The sequence below is a fragment of the Pyxicephalus adspersus genome, chromosome 2 (genome assembly GCF_032062135.1).
Source record: "Pyxicephalus adspersus chromosome 2, UCB_Pads_2.0, whole genome shotgun sequence".
Taxonomy (NCBI): Eukaryota; Metazoa; Chordata; class Amphibia; order Anura; family Pyxicephalidae; genus Pyxicephalus; species Pyxicephalus adspersus.
This window is the reverse complement of record NC_092859.1, coordinates 12,188,447-12,212,360: the sequence shown is the minus strand read 5'-3', so window position 1 is coordinate 12,212,360 and position 23,914 is coordinate 12,188,447. Positions and strand designations below refer to the sequence as shown.

Here is a 23,914-nt window from a genome sequence, read left to right as displayed (position 1 = left end):
GGTAGCAATGAATCAATGAAGAGTTTAATTTACAATTAGGTCACCATATAAAACTCTCAAATGTACATTGTTCTACATGAATATGGTAAGTGTTTTTTTTCATTAAAAAAAAAGTATATAAGACCTACCCTACCCCTATAAGACCTAGTGTGTTTTTGGAAGCCCAAAAAAATATAAGACAGTGTCTTATTTTCGGGGAAACACGGTATATGTTGCTTGCAGTATTTAGAGACCTAGGACCCAGCAGAAGTTTAGGAACCCCAGCTATTTCCTTCATTTTCCTGTATTAAACCAGGAGGACAATGCAGTTTGTTAAAGCTGTGCTCCTGCCTGGCAGTATATAAGGAAGAATTGACTTTGTCGTTAGGCTACTGAGTCAGCCATGTCAGTACAATTGGGGTAGCTATTCTGTGCCCACTGCTATCTTTAGCAGTGGGCACAGAATAGCCACCCCAATTGTACTGACATGGCTATCTTTGATGTCAATCAAAAAAGAAAGGGGGGTGCAAAGCTGCTTTCTTCTCCTTGGGCCCTATTTTGCCTTTGTCTAATTGGTTATCATCAATTATATAGATCTGTAAAAGTACAGAGTGTTATCTTAAAGCAGGGGTGTCCAAACGTTTTGCAAAGAGGGCCAGATTTGGTGAGGTGAAAATGTGAGGGGGCCGACCACTAAACAGGCTTAGGTGGGTGAGGTCTGCATGGGTCCACACGCTGACGTGAGGGATTCCCTGTGCACAGAGTCTGGTGTCAGTGCGGGCTCCGTGCAGAGCACATTCTTGGAATCTGAGTGGGCGCGGTCCGTGCGGGTCCCGACGTAAGGGATTCCCTGTGATGACACAGGCTGCTGTGGAAATCTGAACATGGGCCGTGATTGGTACCCGAGCCAAACTTTGGACATGCCTGTCCTAAAGCATCTCTCAATATTTGTTAGATGAGCTCTGCTTTGAGACTCTTCTCAGCTTGGAGGTTTACCCATGCCTGCCAAGATAGAGAATAGGGATGTGATGCATACAGCATAAAAAAAAGGAATCTCCAATGCTTGGGTGGGAATTGTGCCCATTAGAAGACATTTAGACTTTTCAGTCCCTGATACGAGCAATCTCATAATGCCTATCTACTTCTACGTAACGGTTCTGGGCCTGATGGTACCTCCCTTTAAAATAGTACTTTATGATTCGTTCTATTCTATTGGACAAATCTACTTGTTGCTGAATGGACCAATCGTGGAGGCTTTGGGGCCCAACTCTGACCTCAAGAACTTTTTTTTTTTTTACTGGATGAGCACCTACCTCACAACAAATGCTACCCCAATAAAGTCCTGAGCCTACTGTCAGTGAAGGAGACTTGGTTAAAGGAATCCCAATGCCCTTGAAACTTTGAACAATCCAGTTGTCATTTCAACAACTGAAATAATCTGTTGGTGGGTTATTAGATCTAAAACCAGTGCTATGACTCCATGGTGGGGATTCATGTTTAATTAGAGAGGAACGAGATCTGGCTGCTGCAAAGGAAGGTGTGATATGCATATTGTCTTTCTTAATGCAGATCTCTGAGACTCCAGGTTAAATATCAAACTGGACTGCAAAGAAGTTGGAGGGATGCATTGTCTACAAAACAAGAGTATCGCCATGAATTTACCAATAGAAAGGGAATGTCCGGCTGAAGACCATTTTATTAGAAACATTCTGTATATGAATGATTGCATATATATTATTTTAAATGACAACATACATCTTCCACTAAACTATAACATGGCCACTTCTTTAGAACTAAGTCGCTTGCAGGGTCCACATCTGAGCAGATTTACTCTTCCACGGCAGGATAGTAGCTGATGAGCTGCAATGCAAACACTTCTTTCTTTCTCCATATTAGTCTATCAGTGTGTGCTGATAACCCCGCATTATTCAGGAGTGCTGCTGCTGTCTGGCGTTGTTGGTGATCTTGCAGCGGCGGCAGCATTCAGTGCTGCTGCAATGGCTGCTCTTTCTTCCTCACGCTGCATCTTCTTTACAGCCTTTAGTTTCCTCCTTTCCTCCTTTTCCATCTCTTTCACCATTTCCTGGAACTTTGGACTGCGAGGATCCACATTGACACCGAACTTCTCACGGGCCAGTGTCAGCAGACGCTGTTTTTTGGCTTTTTCTTCCCGCTCCTTTATTTTTGCCTCTTTCTTATCTCTGCGCCAGTCCGCTATCATCTTTGGCATCTTCGCCATGTTGGCAGCAATAACACGTTCCCTGGTAAGAGTAAAATGTTTTTGGAAAATAATTAAATTTCTCTCTCAAAGTCACATACACAATGTAAGAAGAAATAGTAAATGTTTGGCCTGATTTATTAAAACTCTTAAACAATGAAAAAGATAGACTACAGTATTTTCCCCAGAAATATGGGAAGAAGCTGTAGGCGGTTGGTGGTCCCTGTATCGTGACCAAACTCATTAGTAACCACCCAAAAACAGCCAGGTGGTTTCTGAAAAGTGCCGGGTGGTGCACTGGGGAGAACACTGGACTATCATGGGTGAAGCTGGGTGATCCAGCAAACTTAGAATGGATCTAGTCCGGAATTGAAAACATTTTCAAACTGTTAGCAAATTGTTTTTAAGGCAATTGATCCCAGGTTTTCTGGATCACCCATGCTCAGTTTATCAATGTTGCCAGGCTATTCCAGTTTCCTCTGCGCTTGCTGCACTGAAGGAACCCATACATGACAGCACAGGAGTTACGTTATGTCCGACCTGGCCAATTGAAATGGTAAAAGATCGTATCTAGCAAGAGAAGGAAAAAGATGGCTGCACTCTGCGATATACTGGGTAAAGATGAGTATAGTGGGGTTTAGTTGCCCTTCAAATTGCCCCCATGAACATTAAACAATTTCCATATTCTTAAAAAGCCAGAACAGAGCTTATATATAAATAATATGATAGATGGAGATAATCATTTCCAAGATCCTCAATGATTACAACAGAGATTTTAAAGTTGGGTTTCCATTTGTTTCTAACAACTTAGAAACTCCTGTAGGTGTTAAATATTTGAAGACTACTGAGACCTCCTCTTATGGGGTTTAATGTACAGCGCTGTGTAATATGTTGGCGCTATAAAAATCCTATTTATTAACCCTCCAGCGGTAATCCCGAGTGTGACTCAGGGTGGATCTTCCATACGGTAATCTTCCAAGTGGTAATCCTGAGTCACACTCAGGGATGCTAAAAACAAATAAAAAAAAAACTACTTACCTTGTTCCGTTGTTGTCCCCCGGCATCCTGCTGGTCCCCGCAGATCCTGGGGACACATCTTCCTCCGCTCTTCAGCCGGGTAATGCAGAGACGATCTCCAGTGTTTCCCGGTGACAATTTTGTATTAGATTCAATACAAAAAAGCTGTATTGAGTCCAATACAAATAAATCTTGATATATTATATTTATAACTATATTATACATGCTATATTTTGCATACCGGTAACTCTACAGTTATATCAAGTTTCACCATTTTTAAAACAGATTTTTGTGTTATTTTATTTAAAGTTTATTGGTAAATATATTAAATTTTGGACATATTTTGGTGAGTTATGCCTAAGAATTATATTATGCAAAAAAAATGTAACGCTTTGTCGCTGTGTTCCCCGGTATGTGATGGTGCCTAGGCACAGGGCAGTCAGTGCCTGGGGCAATCAGAGGGGTCATTTCCCTGGTGGGGTCACCCCACACATTCAAACAAAACTTTATTGATATCTCCTTGTGAACACTGACCTCTCCAGCTTCTGCTGCAATAGTTCCTTCTCCTGGGCCTCCAGTTTGTCCAGCATCTCCCTCAGGCTGGGGTACCATTCCTTCTCCTCGGCCTCTATCTCCTGCAGCTTCTCAGGGCTCGGCCATAGCTGCGCAGGGTTCACCCTGGAGAGGCTGCCATACTTGCCATACAGCTTGGCTTCATAAGCCGGACCCTTCTGCCAGTCCTTCGTCTTAGGGTCCTGAGGATCCGGAATGTACACGCCAGTCATATTCATTTTGAGCGCCTTGGCGTGATAACCGGCCGCCGGGACCGGTAAGGTCAAAGCCCGCAACCTAAACCAGCACCGCTGTATGGGCAGCGCCATCTTGGAATCCCCTCTGTCAGGATCGCAGAGTTGGGCGGAAGTGTCAAAACACCGCCGCGGTCTACGAGGGACCTAATCAAGACGACCTGCGCAGTGCCTGACTGAAGCGAGGAAGGGCTGTCTAGAGCGATGCCTGTTCTGTGCACCACTGATTGGTGCCTATTAATTAGCTATATTAGAGTGACAGGGGGTAGGAGGGCAGGTGAGGATAGACAGGTGTGACAGGCTGATATGAAAGGTACAGATTTATAAATGTCACAATGTGAGTATATTGGAGGATGGAGCTGTATGCAGCTCATATGGCTACAGCAATAAATATCAGTATGGGAAGATCAGAGGACATAATAGAAGTGTGTATAAATATATATATTCATTGTAACACTCTGTATGTGTGTATATATAAATCATTGCTGTATATTATATGATTATAAAGGAGTTATTTTAAAATCACTGCTGTACAATATAATGTATTATTGGGAGGGGGGGGTCACTGCTGTACAATATAATGTATTGTTGGAGAGGGGGGGTCACTGCTGTACAATATAATGTATTATTGGAGGGGGGGGTCACTGCTGTATAAAATATTGTATTATTGGGGGTGGGGGTCACTCACTGCTGTACAATATAATGTATTATTGTGGAGGTCACTGCTGTACAATGTAATGTATTATTGGAGAGGGAGGTCACTCACTGCTGTACAATATAATACTGCTGTACAATATAATTTATTATTGGGGGGGGGTCACTGCTATATAATACAATGTAGGGGGGGGGTCACTGCTATATAATACAATGTAATATTGGAGTGGTGGGAGCTAGGATATTATAATGCTATATTGCAGGGCAGGGAGAGGTCACATCAGTACAATATAATGTATTATAGGAAGGGGGTCACTGCTGTAAAATATAAAGTATTGGGGAGTGGTCACTTCTGTAAAATATAATGTATTACTGGGGCGGGGGGGGGGGAGTAATTGTTGTACAAAATAATGTAATATAGTAGAGAGATGTAGTCACTGCTATGCAATAAAGTCTATTATTGGGGGGGGGGCACTCCTGTACAATATAATGTATTATTGGGAGGGGGGGTCACGGCGAATATATTGTAATATTGGAGGGGTCACTGCTATACAATATAATGTATTGTTGGAGAAGGGGGTCACTGCTGTACAATGTAATGTATTATTGGGGTGGGGGGTCACGGCTGTGAAATATAATGTATTATAGGACTGTTGTAGAATATATCACATTATATTAGTACATTTATGGACAGTTTTGTACCGGAGGACCAGGACTCTTTCCATGGACTGACAGTTGTGCCCCCACCCTGTGCGGATGAAACTGTCACCTACGTGTGTGTGTCTTGTGTACACATGGCAGAGATCGGGGTGTGAATTCTGCGTACACTTGTGTTTATTGTCCTCTGATAGTACAGCATTCACCCCTCTGTAAGCTCCATGGAGTATCTAGCAGCTGGGATCATCATGGGGGAATGGAAGCTTCTAGGATCATCATCACTATAAATTATAATGTACAGGGAAATCAGATCAATGTAGCAGCTCTCCAGAACACAGTATTATCAATGAATTTGTATCACACATCAGACAGCCAGATTCAATGGAAATACTTCAGGAAAAATAAATGTTCTGAGCACATTTAGATTGGTTCAATGCTTTACCGTTGGTGCATTAAGGCAACCCATTGGTCCTCTGAAGAACCCGAGGGGTTTTACCCAAAGTTGGGTTTTAATAGGGCAGCAATACAGTAGATATATTGGAACCAGCAGATGTATTGTTTCGTGTTGATTATATTATGCTGTATGTGTAAACCTCTGCATATATATCACAGAAAGGAGATCACAGTATCCTCCCCTCGCCTGTTTCCTAAAAGTCAGAGCCATCTTTGTTCAGGTATAATTTATGGTCACTATCTTCCTAGACTAAGAATTTTGCTCAGAGATTAAATGATCACATACGTCCTGAGACTGTCCACCTGTAATTGTGCAACATGGGTCAGATTCAGCTGCAGCCTCTTGTCTTGTCCCTTACTAGAAAGTTACGATTCTGAGGGAGAGGAGACGGGAAAGTTCAGGCGGGTGGTGGGAACAGAAGTTTTTGGGGGGCTTGGCCCCAACAGTTATTTGATAGTGGGGTGGGGGGAATTCCCCCAGTTACTATTGCCCATATTCATATCCCACGGGCAGCTGTGGGTACGACGTGACATGTACCACCTCAACCATGGGTGTAGTTTGTGGACATGAGGAAGTGGTAACTGCACTGCACACATACGACTCATCTGAACTCTGCCCTAAAGCCGAACTCAATCTATGATACTCCCCCATCCCCATGTCCCTGCCATATTATTTGTCTTTCTCTTGCTGAAAATGGTGCTGCCATCTTGATCATCACCAATCAGTTTTTGCGTATTTATTTTTGCAAAATAGGTGTATGGCAGGGGTAAACATTCTTTCAATTAAAAAGTTTCCATATCCCCAGGCATTTAGAGGCATGCATAAGTTACAGAGGTTTTGGGTCCTACTCTTTTTGTGTCCCCTCCAGCTGAAGCACCTAAGGTGGCCCCCTACTCCCATGCCAGCCATGGCCTTCTCCTTGTCTATGTGTGTGATTAACTGTCCGTTCAGTCTTGTGTTTAGGAAGCACTCATGGTTGGGCAAAAAATAGGGGCATCTGGCAAGGGTGTTCCCCTGCACCTAGGGCTTGCATTCACCAACAGGAGGACTTTTTCCTCATGATGGTAGGAATGTGGCCTGGAGGCAGAATTAGAGATCCATCCTGGGTGTAGCATTGGCTTATCCATCAGATTTGACTAATCAAAGGGGACCAGGATAAGCACTGCGGGCCTTAATCAGATTGGTTGAAGGTCCTAGAAAAGTTGGGCATGTAAAGCCAAATATGTTTTCCTTTGGCTTTGAACAGAGCAGGGAAGTGTTAAAGTTATGTCGCTTCCTATATATTAACTCAAAATAATTCAAAATATCTCCCCAAATTTTACCAAAAGTTTTGTTTCAGAAAGTTGTCCCTATTGGAGGATTTTCCCTCACCTAGTGCTTGGATAGTGCACCCTCACTTTCTGCCTTTTTGGCAAATATAGAAGTGAATCTGCCCAGTGGGATCTTGCGATAGAGTCTACTCCTTCTCTGCTTCAGCCAAAGCTAAATATATATAAATAAATAAATAAATATATATATATATATATATAAAATATTGGCCTTTGTCTGCATTTTATACTCTGTATATTGGTTTCTCGGGAAAAGGAAAATGCCCCCACCTCTGAGAGGACATCCATTGTCTTTAGGGGTGCTTGGCAAACATAGAAGATAAACAGAGGTATCTGCAGTTTTTTTAGCTGGTTGCCTTTACCTGTACCCGTATCTATTGGCGTTAATACTTTCCAAGCCTCTGACCCAGATTAGGGAGTCCTCCCTTAACACTGTTATTCTTTTTTTGAAGTAATAATGTCAGGGTGTCAGTATAACAACCAGGCCTGGCTAGAACAAGGTCCTCAAGGTACCCAAGATGAAAAAACACAAAGTGTGCCCCTTCCCTTGTACTGGAATCTAATACAGCACTGCATACTCCAATGAGTTCTCTATTTTTTTCTGTTTTGGTCTGGTAAAAATCTATCCCATATAACATTTGCTCCAGGTTGGTCCATACGTGAGCAGCCCAGAAGAACCTAGGTGCGCTTGTTCAAACCTCAACCTCCTAATTGAGAAGATCGCACACTGGGCCTGATTTATTAAAGGCCTGGAGAAGATAGACTTTCATTGGAGAACTTAGTGGATCCAGCAAACCTGGAATGGGTTTCTTAAAAATAATTTGCTTTAAATTGGCAAAGGTTTTTATTCCTGAACCTAATCCATTCAAAGTTTGCTGGATCACCAAGGTTCCCCAATAAAAGTCTATCTTCTCTAGGCCTGGAGAGCTTTAATAAGTCAGACCAATTGTGTTTCCTTAAAGCCTCCTACTGTAATTGTACTTTTTGATAGAGCTCTTTAATAAGGTCACCAGTGTCTCCTCTTGTATCGCATATGACCTGGATTGGAATAGATCAGTTTAGTGGACACAGAGTGCATTCAGAGTGGCAGTGCCAAGGCGGGAGGGAAAGGTACTGCCATACTGGTTGTCTTGAGGAAGCCAATGAATTACCATTTTTCTACCAATTTTCCGTAATCAGGGTTGGCCAGGAGGGAGCATCATTTAGGGTTACAGAGGTACCTTCAAGCTTGGTCTTACTTAGATGAGTGTTGTATCTATAGATGGTTAAAGACTGCTTATCTGTACCAAGCATTTTGTGAATGTTGAAAATGTTGCATAGGTATCTAGCTGAAACTTTAATCTACAGTATTCTCTATATCCAGCCAATATCCACTCATGATGTTTCTGTTGGCAGCTCTGGGTTTAGTTTTTGGTCCTGTGTTTATGTCCAAACACTGTCACCTGTCATTCATGAAACTCAAACAGGTCTTGTTGTCAGAAACCATCCAGCAGATCTCTGTAAAATAAACCTTTCTCTTGCTCCATGTAACAGGTGTGATGAAGGTGGCAAATTTCTCTCTACATCAAGTTTTGCTTTTCTTCTTCCCCTTAGTCCATCTGGGTATATAAAGCAGAGCATCTGCAGTGTCTGAAGAAGAAACTTGAACCTACGACTGTGGGTCACTTCAGGCCCTTGACCCAGCGAGACGAAAGGGGCTTGATCCCCAGATTATATATTTGTAAACCATACTTCAAAAAAAGATGTTCGTGTCACAGTTTGTAATACTCCTGCTTCCAGCCTTAGTGGCTTCAGCTCCGTTAGAAGATGAAGAAGGGTCAGCATTTATCCCAATGAACGCTTTACGTGGAAGAACTCGTACAAGTACCTTTTCTGGGTCTAAAGGAGCCTCTCCTCTTGCTTTCCTAAATTCCCCCTATGTCAGGAGAGATAAAGTGGATTTTAGAAGGACTTTCCCACAAAGAATGCTGGGTGAGGTGTCCAAGGACCGTATGGATGAAAGAGCTTTACAGAGGAAATTGACGTGGCAGAAAGCCATCATTAAAGAGGTGACCAGGTCACATCCAGACCAGGTGCTGCCAATTGGACACGATGAACTGAAGAGGTCGAGATGTAATGCTTTGCCTTTTATCCAGGTAAAATTATTTTCTTGCTATAACATGGGTTATCTCATCTGTAAAGTCAAAATATGTCTTCTATGCAAACATTATTGTTTTTTAAGGGATGGGTCACTTCCTTTTCTGTCTTGATTGTTGGGAGAGCCTTCTCCAAAAACAATCCATCTGCATGCCGATTCTGGGGAAGTAGAACAATTGTCTACTCTGAATAAATTTGGTTCTCCAGCAGGCCAGGGTTTAGTGAAAAGTTTACAGAATTTTTAAACCTGCATGTCAGTGCTACCTTACTTGACTACAGACCTCTTTTAAGGAAACTTAAAATTAAAAATTAAAATGGTCAGACTGTAACTCTACTGATGTATTTATTTGTTCCAGGTGCAGTAAAAACCTAAGTAAACCCAGTGATGGGATGCGTTGTATTATTTAAGGGATTGCTGCACTGTCATTGTTTCAGCAAGCATTGGTAATCCCATTAGGGGGGTGAGGGGGTAAATGAACACTTAGGCTATGTACACACGTGCAATATTTGTTGTAGGAAAAGATCTTTCATGATCCTTTTCAACGAAAAACGACTGCACGATGCATGAACGAGCTCTGTACATACAGCGCCGTTATGCTCTATGGAGAAGGGAGGGGGAGAATGATGGAGCGCCACCCCACTGTGCTCTCCCCCCCTTCACTTCCATTACGATCGTTTGTCGTCCATCGTCTGTGGATCCGCCAGGACGGTTGTTTGGACGATGGGCACTCTACACACACGAGATTCTTGTCCGATATCAGCCCTAAGCCGATTATCGGATGAGAACCGATGCACGTGTGCACATAGCCATCGTAAAAGTAAAGCCAATTTCAGACACATATGGTGAGTTTAAAGAGTTCCTGTCACCAACTTAAAAATAAAATGAAGGGAAAGGCACTGGAAAATCTCATTTTAAATACTCAGGGTTCGTTACCACTAGTGTGTTCTGTTAACACCCAGAAGGGTATCACAAGACTTACGTCTTACCAGTGTGGTATCAATGGGTCGCCATACACAACACATGGAAAGAAGCAGCACACATCCATAGTGGGAACAGTCTTTTATTTTCTTTCCATATCATATTTTTATTTTTTACCTTTTAATGACCGCTCCAGGATTAGTCAGTTCCTATCATCACCACATGTCATAGCCTTCTCCTTATCTCTAAGTGTCTAATTACTGTCTGCGCTGGCCCAGCTCCTCTATTTTTCCCTTTATTTCCCTACATAACCTTTAGGGAGAAGTGTAGTGGAATACTATAGAGTGTTATTTGATTGACAACTGACAAAATTGTCTACTGGGGCTGCTGACAATACAACAGAGATGGCGGCACCCAGGAGTAGTCTCAGAGCTTTTGGAGATTCTGGGATTTTATTATTATTAAACAGGATTTAAATGGCACCAACATATTACACGGCGCTGTACATAACATAAGGGTTGCAAATGACCGACAGATACAGACAATGACATAGGATTATGTTTTTTCTTGCTGATCTGGCTTCAGTCTTGCCTCTTTCTGTACATTTTGCACCTTTTTATGTACTGGCCCTTCGGGAGCGGGGATGGAGCTCTTGTATTCTAATGACTTTCTTATTTTTCGTTTTAGAACATATTTAAGGAAAACTGCTCCCCAGTGCAGATCACCAACAAATTCTGCTTTGGACAATGCAACTCGTTCTATGTCCCTGGCTTACCAGGTGGATTTTCACAGCCGTGTACTTCCTGCTCCCCCGTGCGGACCAGACCCATCGTGGTTCCCCTGCTTTGCCATGGAGGCAGACTTGTCTTGGAGAAAGTGGACCTGGTGGTAGAATGCGGCTGTGGGGGCCGCTCCAATGAGGATACTAAGAAAGAAGGCAGTGGTGGAGGCTTCCTGTCTGTATCCTAACATGGGGAACTTGTAGACTGATAAACTATCTGACACCGGGCCTATGTGATGGCCCCTGATTGAACAGAATCCTTTTAACGACCCTAAGAAATGGTGACCCTTCTCTAATGTGCTGGACACAGAATTTTTTTAATGTAATTTTGTATATTAGTTTTGACGAAGTCCCCTTGTTGGAAAGGAGGCCAAAACAGTGTAAACTCTGAAACTAACGACATTCAGCATTTCGCTGTTACTTTGCGATTACCGTTTTGCACATTCCTGCAACCAGATTTCTCAGAACTGAGACTGCACCCTTTTGTGCCATAAATGGGTATTGCACTTTTAGAGGTTGGCTCTGTTTTTGTTGAGAAATCTAAAAATTTGATTTTTTTTTTCCTAATTTTTTTATAATATTTTTTTATTTTCTACCATACTTTGCAGACAAAATGATCTCATGGTTGGATTTTATGTTTTAAACCAGAGTGGCAAAACTGCTTTAGAATTTGTATCAGGCCTGGTTCCAAAGTGTAGGCACAGGTACCCCCCTGTTTTGCTATACGGAGGCGCCTGAAGTGATGGAAACATACCCAGTACTTCTGGATATGGAGGAAGAACATATTCTAAATTGTTCTAAATCTTTTAAAGTATGAGTCTGCTAATTGGCTTTAATTTTAAATTTTTTGTAGTTATCACTCTGTTCTGTGCTGCAGCATATTTTCCATGATGAACCTTGCTGCATGCATTTCTCTAGTTGGGACCTTTACATCAGCAAGATGGGAGATCGAGTATATACCTTGGAAATCACTACACAACCTCCCATGTCTCCCCTTGTCAGGCGTTCAGTTGACTCGCCCAGTAATTGTCTCTTTTTATGATCTGCAGGTTATTGGAAACCATTAAGCATTGGTCAAAAGTTTCTGCAACTTCAAAGGGCTCTTGTAATGACCATCATTTTGTAAAATGTATTACTAAATTCGGTCCTTCCATTGAGCAAGGACCTGTTTTCCATTTCTAGAGTAGGAATATCAGATAATGCTACTCATGATGAGTGTAGCTTCAGTTCCGCAATGATCATGTAAAAACCTTACCAAACCAACTTTACTCCGTAAAAGCAGGTGTCACTTTGTATCCTCTGAGCAGATTTTCCTCTAGACCCTGTGGTAGCCACCAAACACAGGTAAACTCCTGTGTACACAGGGCATGGCCTACTTATAACTAATTGCCTGTGTCTATGAGCTGCTGATCACATTAAGCAATCCCATACAAGTCTATGTAAATGCAAAACCCAAAGTTTAGAAGGAGGCGCACCTGTCAAGTTCTAAATGATCCCAGAAGTGACTTTGTGATGGCTCTGATACAAACCCCAATGTCTGTCTGAAAAGTTTTGTCAATGCTGATATCTCTAGAATATCCCATGTGTCTATTTTAAATTTTTTTTTTACAATAAGTTCATCATGAGTGATAATAAACACTTTATTACAACTTTATTGGAGTACAGCTGCTCTATACAAAGTGGCTGAAGTTTCAAATTTTCCCAACTAATATTTAGATGGCTGCTGAGAATATGAGCAGCATAAGGGAAAGGGCCTGTGTACCTTCCCGTATGTCACATAGGGATTGAGTATATCAATGATATTGTCTATTGTAACCAATCAGAATATTCCTTTCAATCTTTAACCTAAAAAGTTACCTAAAATCACATTTTTTTTTTCTTTTTTCTCCTATACCTGAAGCCTAATATGATTGGATAAATCTTTTTGGGAAGGTTAAAGTTTGGGCCATCTGTTGGGTTTTTATTGCTGCCTTTGTCCTGTCTGGGGAGATTTCCCCTTGCTTTCTTTTCTAGTGACCTGAATCTACTGTAGTTTCCCCTAGCTTTTTATTGACAATGGTGACCAGGATTGGAAGTGAGTGGGAATCTCCCATACTAGGACACAGACAGCAGTGCAAACCGATCAGCGATTCCAACACCTCACCACTCTATATACAAAAATGCTGTATGAATAAGAAAAGTCTTATGATTGTCCTATGTGGTTGTGGTTATTGCTTTCATGGTAATGTTGTCATATTAGGTACATAATTATAAAGGTACCTGGGGAGGAGGGTGGTTGTCACTCCCATTACCCAGCTTTAAGACAATAGGCAACCTAATGACCAAAAATATCTGATTTCATCTGAAAGTTTTTAATAAATGGATTTTTTTTCGCATTGAGGACTTGCTTTGTGTTGTTTTCATACCCCACTGCACATCCACATGGTACTTTGTTACTTTTAAACTGTATATATAAAGTGCTGTAAAACATATTAGGCAAAGCTGTACATTAAGGATTGCAAATGACACACGGGTACAAACAATGACAGAGGAGGTGGAGAGGACCCTGGCCAGAAGAGCTTACAATCTAAGAGGTAGGGAAGTAGCACACAATAGGACTTTGGTTATATTAGGGTATCAAAAGAACAATACCAATATTTTGTGTCCGACTGGGGATATTGTAAAGACACAAAAGGAAGAGGTATGAAATGAAGGGGGTGGGGGATTTGTTCTTTGAACAGTTATCACTAGAACTGGTATTTCTGTAAAAGATGTCTTTGTATCTCCATGTTTCATGTATTTCTTGATTTAACAACCTTAAAATTTTTCAGGTGAAAAAAGATAGGCCAAGGTAAATGGAGAGGGTGACCTAGGGGTCAATGCATTGTAACAGCCGTCACTGTACATATCGGGCGGTGAGCAGGTTCCCTGAACTAGAAAGAGGTCCAAACCGCCATAATAAGACACAACTGATAAACTAGCAATCAGTAAAATATAACTGACTGTCATTTGCAAACCCTGTGTAATGTACAGAGCTGTAGAATATGTTGACACCATATAAATACTGATTATTCTTATTGATAATAACAACAAAATTCCATGATATATATATTCCTACTGTTATTATTCCTTCTTACTTTGCATGTTTGGCATTGTATACATATCCTTATTTTGCTTTTTTTATGGCAGCATTGTTCATGTAGTTTTTTTGTCCATATAAAAAGATCTTCCCTGCATTTACCACACGGCGGCGCCAGGACACCATCAAACTCTTGCCTGACCTCCCAGCTCTGTTCTTTCCTGCAGGCTGACTAAAACTCTTGTACTGCTCTGTGTGTTGTGCATGCGGGTTAGGGAAGGTGTCCCATGTGTGTTGGTACACATATTTACACATTTTAAATTTAAACTGTATCTGTGGATGGATTATAACTCTGAAATATGAGTTTTGTGTATCAAAATACATTAAATATACTTTGTAAACTCTGCAATATCTTTTTGTGATAATAATATTCACCTGGCTGTCAAGTTGACTTACTTCAATACTTTAAGTCACTGACCCAAATTCAGGACAAAGATCAGGACTTCAGGTTGACCTCTTAAGCTGAGTTACTTGGACTTCCTAAAGCCTGAGGATCAGTATAACAGCCAGACACATAGCAATTTTGAGAAGGAAGTTAGCAAGCTACCCCGGTTTATGAACAAAGCCAGGAACTTTATCTCTAACCCGGGATCAGAAAGTAAATAGTGACCCTGGAGGATGCCTGAGCAAAGACTGTGCCATCTTCTCCCGAGTTAGTTTTACTTTTACCCCTGCTGTGGTAGAAAGTCGCTTCATAGATTAGAAAGGCCAAACTGCATTTTAACCCAGAAACATCCTCTGCAATGTACCAAGCCTGGAATAAATCACACTGGATTCCAATCGGGGTCTACTTGAGTTGACGCTGCCTATGGATCTTGGATAATCAGCGAGTTATCTTACTGGAGTGACCGATTCTGAAATAATCCTCTGAAAGAATCATTAGGCCCCTTTATTAGTTCATGATTGGCCACTAATATCCAGCCAGCAGATCCTTATGAATTATAAACAGAGCCAAAGTATCTCTCCTAACATTTCCCCTTTCTTCTGCCTTTCCAAGAATTCCATATACAGGCCCAGTGGCTGGTGTCTCCAGGCTGTGCGTGTTCAATATTTGTGAATGCCCATTTATTTCCACCTATACTGGTGCACCCTCTGTTGGGAGCCTAAATTCATATGTTGGGTGGTCTTGTCTGGTCTGACATATGTCCTGAGCTTCTGTGCTGACCTTGGTTAAATATGGCTTGGTATGGTATTGCTTTGGCTTGTTGGTGGGTTTGGTTCACTTGTTGACCTTTGCAGCTGACCTCTTTTACCGGGTGCACCTGGTGTGGGCCAATTCCTGTTACTGATTTCCTTGTCAAATTTCATCAAATGAACAAAAATGTAGGCTGTGTGGCTCTTGGACCCCAAGCCTGGGGGTTGTCCATGTCTACCACTCTTCATGGTATGACAAAGCCAATGGCAGAAGATGTATTATAGCTCCGTGTATGACAATGAGCAACCAGACAGTAGTACCAAGAAGAGCCCCTATGGGCCCAGTGGTATAAGGGACCTGGTCTTGATCAATACCTATACAACCCCTATTCCTACCCCACTGTTTCTGCCTCTATACCAGGGTATTAAAGCTCCCTAAAAATAGGGATGAAAGACTATCAAGAGAGAACCAGGTTGATCCAGGATGGAAAACACTGGCCATCTAATAGCAAATTATGTTGATAAAATCCATTCCAGGTTGCTGGGTCACCCAGGTTCTCCCATGATAGTCTTTCTAATCCAGTCTTGTAGAGCTCTGTTAAATTGGGCCCTATGTGTATATGGATCAATTTTTGTAGCTTCTGGCTTCCCTACACAAATGTCCCGAAACTTATAAATAATCTATTTTATTTTTTTGTATTTTAAACATTAACATCAAGATTATTTAGTGTTAAAGAGAACCAGTCACCACTCTGAATCTCCATGCAGTTTCCTGTAAACAATGGCACCATGCTATGAGTGTGCAGTATTGTGCATCTGTGAATCTAATTGCTTGTTTGCACCTTCTCAAACCCAGATCAATCACACTTAGCTATGTCTATGTTCACCTGTACACAGTCAGTCCTTCAATTACATCAATCACACTGCCATTGCCGAGAATTTGAGACGAGGTCGGGGACACACTTGTCCAAGCTGTGTATGGTGCTGGCTGTTGTCAAGCATTAGCTTGTTGAACAATGCTCTCTATAATGGTGATGTATTGTATATGAATGGTCTTTCAGAACAATGCTGGAGGATAACATTTGTGGAATGAAGAAGTTCCAGTTTTTATTCTCTTGGCATCTGTAGGTGATTCTTGTCTTGGTATTTTGTGCCATAGGCAATATTACAATATAAAACTCATTCCACACATACAATCCTGAGTGGCAACTTGACAATGCCAGGATTGCTAGAAGAATAAATGTATGTGTTCCTCCCTCACTTTCAAATGAGATTCAATGGTGTTCCTCCAGCGAGAGCATGTATTGGTTCTCTTATAAACTTGTTAGGACCCTAACATAGTGGGTCTGATTTATTATTGCTCTCCAAGAAAAGAGAAGATACACTTTCATAAGTGAAGCTGTGTGTTCCAGCAAACCTGGAATGGATTTCTTCAAAGCTATTTGCTAGCAAATGTTTTGAATCCTGAACCAGATCTTTTACAGGTTTGCTGGATCACCCAGCTTCACTTATGAAAGTGTATCGTCACTAGCCTTGGAGAGCTTTAAAAAAAAATTAGGCCCAAAATTGGGAAAGCTAGACGAAGAGGAGGAGAACATTGATGTGAGTTGCACAGAGGGGAGCAATGAGCGACTCTAAGACCAGAATATAGACTGTCTGTTCATTCTAAATGAATCTCTTTTTCAGAATGCAATATATCGTGTGAATTCAAGCCAGTGCAAAATGGTGTATTCTTCCTGTTCCAATGACGTACAGCCTGCTATACAATATTCAATGGCTGAGTAAAACAGTTCCAGCCGTGTACCTGCTGCAGCAGACAGAACAATGTAGGCCTCCATAGTGTGCCATATGAATACATACAGCTACATATGGTACATATAGTGAAATATCAGCATGTATCGGCACTGTGAATACATATTACAAGAAGCAGTGAAATGTGTAACATATGTGAAGCAGGGTCAGCCATACATACACTGAAATACCTTGTAAGCCTCACTACTATGCCCTGACCTAAACATGTGGCACAGGTACACCGTGGGCAGTGCCAGTGCCAAGCTCCCCGGCTTCATTTCTGAAGATGCTTCGGGGAGTCCTGACAGCCATTAAATATTTACCGAACCAAATGGAAGTTTTGGCAAGAGCGCAGAGAGCACTCTCCCCTCTAACTCCATCGAGGCGGAGCGCCCACAGAGCGCCGCTAAGCAGGGACTTAGTGAGCCAGAGAAACTTAACCCCTTCCAAACGGCAATGGACCAAAATGCCTTCTGCCTGCCATCAATCTCTCTGTATATTCCAAGGAAAAATCAGAATGTCTGGTTTCAAAAATAGGTTCTTTTTAGGGTTTTAAGAAATAACATTTTATCGATCAATTTATCGCTCTCTTTTACTATTGGTTTTCGTATGTATCTCTCCTATTGTGTCTTACTTCCCCCTCCTCCTAGATTGTAAGCTCTTCAGGGCAGGGTCCTCTCCTCCTCCTGTGTCACTGTCTGTATTTGTCTGTCATTTTTAACCCCTATTTAATGTACAGTGCTGTGTAATATGTTGGTGCTATATAAATCCTGTTTATTTAAACTAATAATAATAGTATTCTATACATATTTTTTTTAAATTATTTTTGCATCTGTATAACCATCTTTATTTATGACATATATTCTGAGACAGATATAAGGCAGCCACATAAACATTCATTGATTCTTATCTCTCTTTCTTTCTCTGTTAGTATATCTGTCTGTTTATCCTTCTTTCTACCTAAAGCTACGTACACACTTCCAATTATTATCGTTGGAAAACGAACGACGAACGATCCTGCACGATATCTGCGAACGATCGTATAGCACCGATCCAGAACATAGAGATAACGACACGATCGTTCGTAGATATTGTACACACAATAGATACGATCGTTTGAGCAATAGAGGAACTATGTGCACGACAGGAAAGTGAACGAACGTTCGTTCATTACGCATGCTCAGACCATGGACGATCAACGAACGATCGTACACACGAACGATGTTCAACGATCGTCGTCCAATCCGATCCGCCGGTCCGGTCGTTCGTTTCCAACGACTTTCCTCGTTCGTCGGCGTCGTTGGTTACTTTTTTTACGAACGATTTTTGCCCAATCGATCGTTCGTCGTTCGTTTTGAACGATAAAAATTGGAAGTGTGTACGCACCTTAAGTAGTGTTCTATCTATTCACCAATATCTCTCTCTTTCTTTGTCAGTTGCACTGTCTATTGATTTTTATCTTTCTTTTTCTGTTATTACTATATCTCTCTGTCTGTCCTTGTATATACCTATATATCTAGTGTTATCACCATTCTATCTATCTATCTATCTATCTATCTATCTATCTATCTATCTATCTATCTATCTATCTATCTATCGATCAATTGACAGAATAATTTACCTTTACAGAAGAACTGTCTGTATATTTAGAGAAAAATGGATAAACAGAAAAAGAGAGAATTGTACTATGTTTGTTACATCTATTACATTGTACAGTTCCATACAGGATAAAGATAATTTACACATAGAACATTTAAAAAAGAGAGACAGCAAGACATAAAATCAATCTATCTATCTATCTATCTATCTATCTATCTATCTATCTATCTATTCCCCATTCTATATCCCTCTTTCCATGTATCTATCAGTTGCTCTCTCTATCCCATTCAATCCATTGATTCTTGTCTCTCTCTATCTGTGAGTTGTTCTATCTATATATTATTTGTAAATTGATGAGTCTGATGTGTTTATTTTACCCGTCAGTCTTAAATTTACCTTTATGACAGACAGACAGACATATTAAAAAATATAATGTAGATAAAACAGAAGCAGAAATGAGTAGATAGATAGATAGATAGATAAAGCAACTGACAAAGAAAGAATGAGTAATATAGATCAGGGGATCTATATATAACTAGATAGGTAGAAAGATTGATGGATATACTAAAAGGTAGTGAGAGATAAGAATTAATGGATAGATGGATGAATGGATGGATGGATAGATAGATAGATAGATAGAATACAGTCACAGTTTTATAAATGCTCTATATGTGTAAATTGTCTTCAGTTTGTATGGGGCTGTACAATGAAGAAGATATAACATAGGACAATTTTCTCTTTTTCAGTTCATCCCTTTTTTGACTTTTTCTCCAAATATACAGCCAGTTCTTCTGTAAATGTAAATGATTCTGTCAATTTAGCTATCTTTTGTAATATTATTATAATATAGGAAAAGTGCCATTATCTCCCATGGTGCTGTAGGAAATATAATAAAGATTTAGGACAAGATGATAGATAGATAGATAGATAGATAGATAGATAGATAGATAGATAGATGTGGGACAGGGCATTATGGTGGTTCCCATGGCGGAATCTATGTCGATTCCTTGCCTCTCGTTTCTCTCTGTATTTCTCCATAATTGTCCCGTGTGTCACAGATGATCCCAGATGTCGATTGTTTTGTGTGTATGGAGAAGAATAATGGAGCCAAGCAGGGAGATGTTCATAGCTAGTAAGGGCATTGAGGGGTATTTAGGAGAGAAACTGAGACATGTTGCCAGGAGGTTATGAAGTGAAAAAAAAAATAGAGCTGAAAAAGATTTCTGTTTTTTAAAAAGGACAAAAATATAATTAGGCATAAACATTTTGATTGTGGTGATGGAAAGAAATTTGTGTTGTCCTGCCTGTGAGAAGTAATCTACAACATGCCACCTGCCTCCCTCTGAATGCTCTCCCAAGGGGCTGGCTGGTGGCATGACATTTCCAGCTGGTGCCACCCAGGTGCCAGGTCTTTTTGGGGGAGAGAGGGTTAAGTGCTGGCTCAGTAATAACCACTTTGTGGAAATAGGAAAGGAAAAAAGGAGAGAGGGAGAGAGAGAAAGGGGGGAGGGAGGGTGGGTGCAGGTGGCATGGAGGCTGGCATGAAGGCAGTGGATGGGGAATGCCAGCACCATCTGTTAGAAGAAGCGCATCTGGGTCTCACAGTGCCCCCGTCACCCTGCTTTACAATTAGGATCCTGGCATCTCTATTAGGGAGGCAAGTGGGGGACCCTGACGCAGACACTGGCGCAGACTCCGAGGAGCAAGGCACAGAGCATGTGCCAACCTTATTACCTAGTGCAGAGCCTCCTGAGTCCTGTGCCAAACTTATTACCTTGTGCAGAGCAAGCCGCGCTGCCTACTAATGTTATTACTTTGTGTGGACTGCTGGGCGCTGCGCCTGCCAGCCTTTCCTATCTTGTGCAGAGCACAGGGCACACACGGTGCCAGTTTTGTGGTGTGTGGATCTGCGGGCAAACATCGTGTTAGCCATGCCGGCACTCTTCGCCTAACCGGTTATAAATGGGCTGGTGTGCCACCTTTACCTGAAGCCGACAGCTGAGCGAACGCGCTTTGTGTACGTTTAATGAGATTGGTGAGCCGTGCCCAGCACACCGCCCAAGGAGATACTGCTAGCACACTCATGTAGTCACATCATTTGCAAATCATATTACCTTATGCGGGACCTTGTGTGCCCACAGTGTGCCAGCTTTGTGCAAAGTATGCCAGCCTTGTACTGGAGTCTTGGGTGAACAATGAATGGACTGCTGAATCGAGACTGCAGTTCCTGGCTTCATCCACTGCGTGTCACCATGGCACAGTTGGTAGCCGCACCGGCTTACGCTTTGAAAGCCTAAACAGGCCTATTAAAGGGAACGTCCTTTCGATGGATGCTTATATTTAGTTCTTCCGGAAATGCTCACCACATAGCAGTAGCTTTTGTTTTTGTACATACTTACAGTACCATATTTCTACGGTTGAGTTACATGAAGATTCTCCCTCTATTGACTGTATTTCCCTCACCAATGTACCCCCGCTGATATAAAATATGAGCGCCCAGGGAAAGAGCATTGTTTTCAATCAGTTACAGAAGTAACTGTAAAGTACAGCCACTAAACAGAAAATACAGCCTAAATATATGATAGGCAAACATGGCACATAAAAAAATCACAAACTGCAAAGAGAAAAGGCAACACCTGATGTCCAATATAAACTTACAAATGGGTAATGCCTATAACATGCTTTGCAGTGTCAATCATTTTGCACACTTGCCCCCCTTCCCAACGCTCTGAGCCAATGCACCTGCCTTATAGCATTCCATCAACACATGGCAATGCATGGCAGTTACATTAAAAAGGGTCATGTGCTTTTTTTGGCATTGGCCAACCATTCATTTTCAGTGCAATGCATGTTAATTCCAACTAACTAAATGACATTTTGTTTGCTAAAGCTCTGTGTATAATAAACTTTTTTTCAGTGGACCTGGTGAGGCCATTAAGGTGCGTACACACTTCCAATTTTTATCGTTCCAATCGAACGACGAACGATCGTTTGGGCAAAAAATCGTTCGTAAAAAAGTAACCAACGACGCCGACGAACGAGGAAAGTCGCTGGAAACGAACGACCGGACCGACGGATCGGATTGGACGACGATCGTTGAACATCGTTCGTGTGTACGGTCTTTCGTTGATCGTCCATGTTCAGAACATGCGTGATGAACGAACGTCCGTTCACTTTCCTGTCGTGCACATAGTTCCTCTATCGCTTAAACGATCGTATCTATTGTGTGTACAATATCTACGAACGATCGTGTCGTTAACTCTATGTGCAGGATCGGTGCTATACGATCGTTCGTATATATCGTGCAGGATCGTTCGTCGTTCGTTTTCCAACGATAATAATTGGAAGTGTGTACGTAGCTTTACTGTGCTGTGCATTGTTCTCCCTGCTCAACAGAAAGATGTACTTGAAAACCTGCAATGCAAGGATCTCCCTGTTTCGTTCATTTTTTGGATTTGTAATTCCTCCATGTTTTCTGTTGTCCCCTGATCACTAATTACCCCACCAGTGGGAAAGTTCTGACATAAGGAAGCAAAGCCCTGCTTCTACCAGGATGGCTGCCTACTCTGACTACTCTGACTGACTACTATTTCCCCCCACCTTTTTCCCAAATACAGACAACGCACCAGTTTGGGGTAAAATGGTTTTGCAGCCGTTTATTATCTAGCACATTTCAATAACCAAAATAAACCATCTTAAGTAATGAAATATATATATATATATAACCATATACCATTATAACAAGATAACAATATATCAATGCCCTAACACTGCAACATCAGGTTGCAGGTCCTCGAAGGCCCTAACCCCGAGTCTTCCCCCTAAAGGATCTGTCACTCCAACGATATTGTTACTCCCAGCTGCCCTACACCACCTCGGGATTAAATATCAATTTCGGCAGCCCCTCCCAACATAAACACTTATAGGGCTCCCATACCATAGATGGGTTCAAAAACACTGCCAACCCCTAAAACCAAACCACCACCCCTATTCTTCTACCACCTATTGGGAGGGCGGGTGGGGAACTTTCCTTCTCGATCTCCTGGTAAGAGAGACCCTCTATTTCCTGTTTCCTTACTATTCATGTCTCTACCCTTCATCACCCAAATTTATATGTTATGAAGATTTTATTTAGATATTTATATATCTGCCTTGTTTTCTCTACTTTTGTCTAAAATTTATTGGCAATCAACATCTTTTTGTTGTCATATAGAGGTTTCTAAGCAACTTAACATCTCAAATAGTTGGTACAGATGGGGTAGCAAAGTCTTTATGCAATGTATTATACAATATACTATACAATGCAGGATATATATATATATATATATATATAAAATTATAAATTTAAGTAAGGATAAGAGAATATATCATTAATGCCACATCCCAGGTAACAAATATCTGACAAAAAGGAAAAACAGAAAGGGACTTTTAAGGCATAATATTTCCTTTAAACAGTTTAGGATAAAACCAAAATTTTAATATACAAAACAATAATTTAGATAAAGTTAAAATAATGAAAAAGTCTCAATTATTGTTCAACACGTTTCATAGACAAAGTCGACTTCATCAGGACCTTAACTGAGATCTTAAAATATATGTGTATTATATGCAATGTATAGATCTCAATTAAGTTCCTGATGAAGTAGACTTTGTCTATGAAACGCGTCGAACAATAATTGAGACATTTTCATGGGAATACTTGTCATGGTTTTATTGTATTAACTATATGTAAGTAATTGTTTCGTATAATAAAATTATTCTTTATCTTAAACTGTTGTATGGAAATGTTACGCCTTAAAAGTCCCGTTCTGTTTTTCCTTTTCGTCAGATAAATTCACAGATAATTTACATTATATCAAATTACATTAGTTACAAATATATAGGTGTACACAGCTATGCCTGTATAGGTCAGTGTTTCTCAACCTTTTTAACATTAGGGAACTCTTGAACAAAGTCAAGTCATCAGGGAACCCCTCAATAATTACTATATTCACAGCTCAGAATAATAGCATGGTGGTCAGTAGGAAGAATCCCTATTACATTGCCTTATAGATAGCCAAAAGGATTATTGTTGCCAGTGGTAAATAGCTCATTGTTCAAGGAACCCCCAGCAACCTCTGGAAGCACTCTGGTTAGGAAACACTAGTATAGATTATATTGATATACATATAGTTTAAATTTTTATACACGAAACTTTGTACAGTGTGTACAGATTTCAGTCATTTTTAATAAAAAAAAAAGGTATGTCAGGGTGCTGGGTGACTGTAATATGATGTTACAGGGGTAATAAGACACTCAGGAGCTGGGTGACTGTAATATGATG

At 41.0% G+C, this 23,914-nt stretch overlaps 2 protein-coding genes across 2 annotated transcripts; one reads left to right on the top strand and one right to left on the bottom strand.

Annotated features, from left to right (window-relative positions):
* Window positions 1-1,657: 1,657 nt before the first annotated feature.
* GADD45GIP1 (GADD45G interacting protein 1) lies at window positions 1,658-4,133 on the bottom strand. The gene is made up of 2 exons (XM_072399550.1): window positions 3,749-4,133; window positions 1,658-2,240 (listed from the first exon to the last, which is right to left on the bottom strand). Exons 1-2 carry the CDS (start codon window positions 4,093-4,095, stop codon window positions 1,904-1,906), a joined length of 684 nt encoding a protein of 227 aa, XP_072255651.1. The 5' UTR covers window positions 4,096-4,133; the 3' UTR covers window positions 1,658-1,903.
* A 3,236-nt stretch (window positions 4,134-7,369) lies between these two features.
* On the top strand, window positions 7,370-13,321 carry LOC140322902 (DAN domain family member 5-like). Its single transcript, XM_072399549.1, has 2 exons — window positions 7,370-9,248; window positions 10,856-13,321. The coding sequence occupies exons 1-2, from the start codon at window positions 8,856-8,858 to the stop codon at window positions 11,135-11,137; spliced, it is 675 nt and encodes a 224-aa protein (XP_072255650.1). The 5' UTR covers window positions 7,370-8,855; the 3' UTR covers window positions 11,138-13,321.
* Window positions 13,322-23,914: the final 10,593 nt, after the last annotated feature.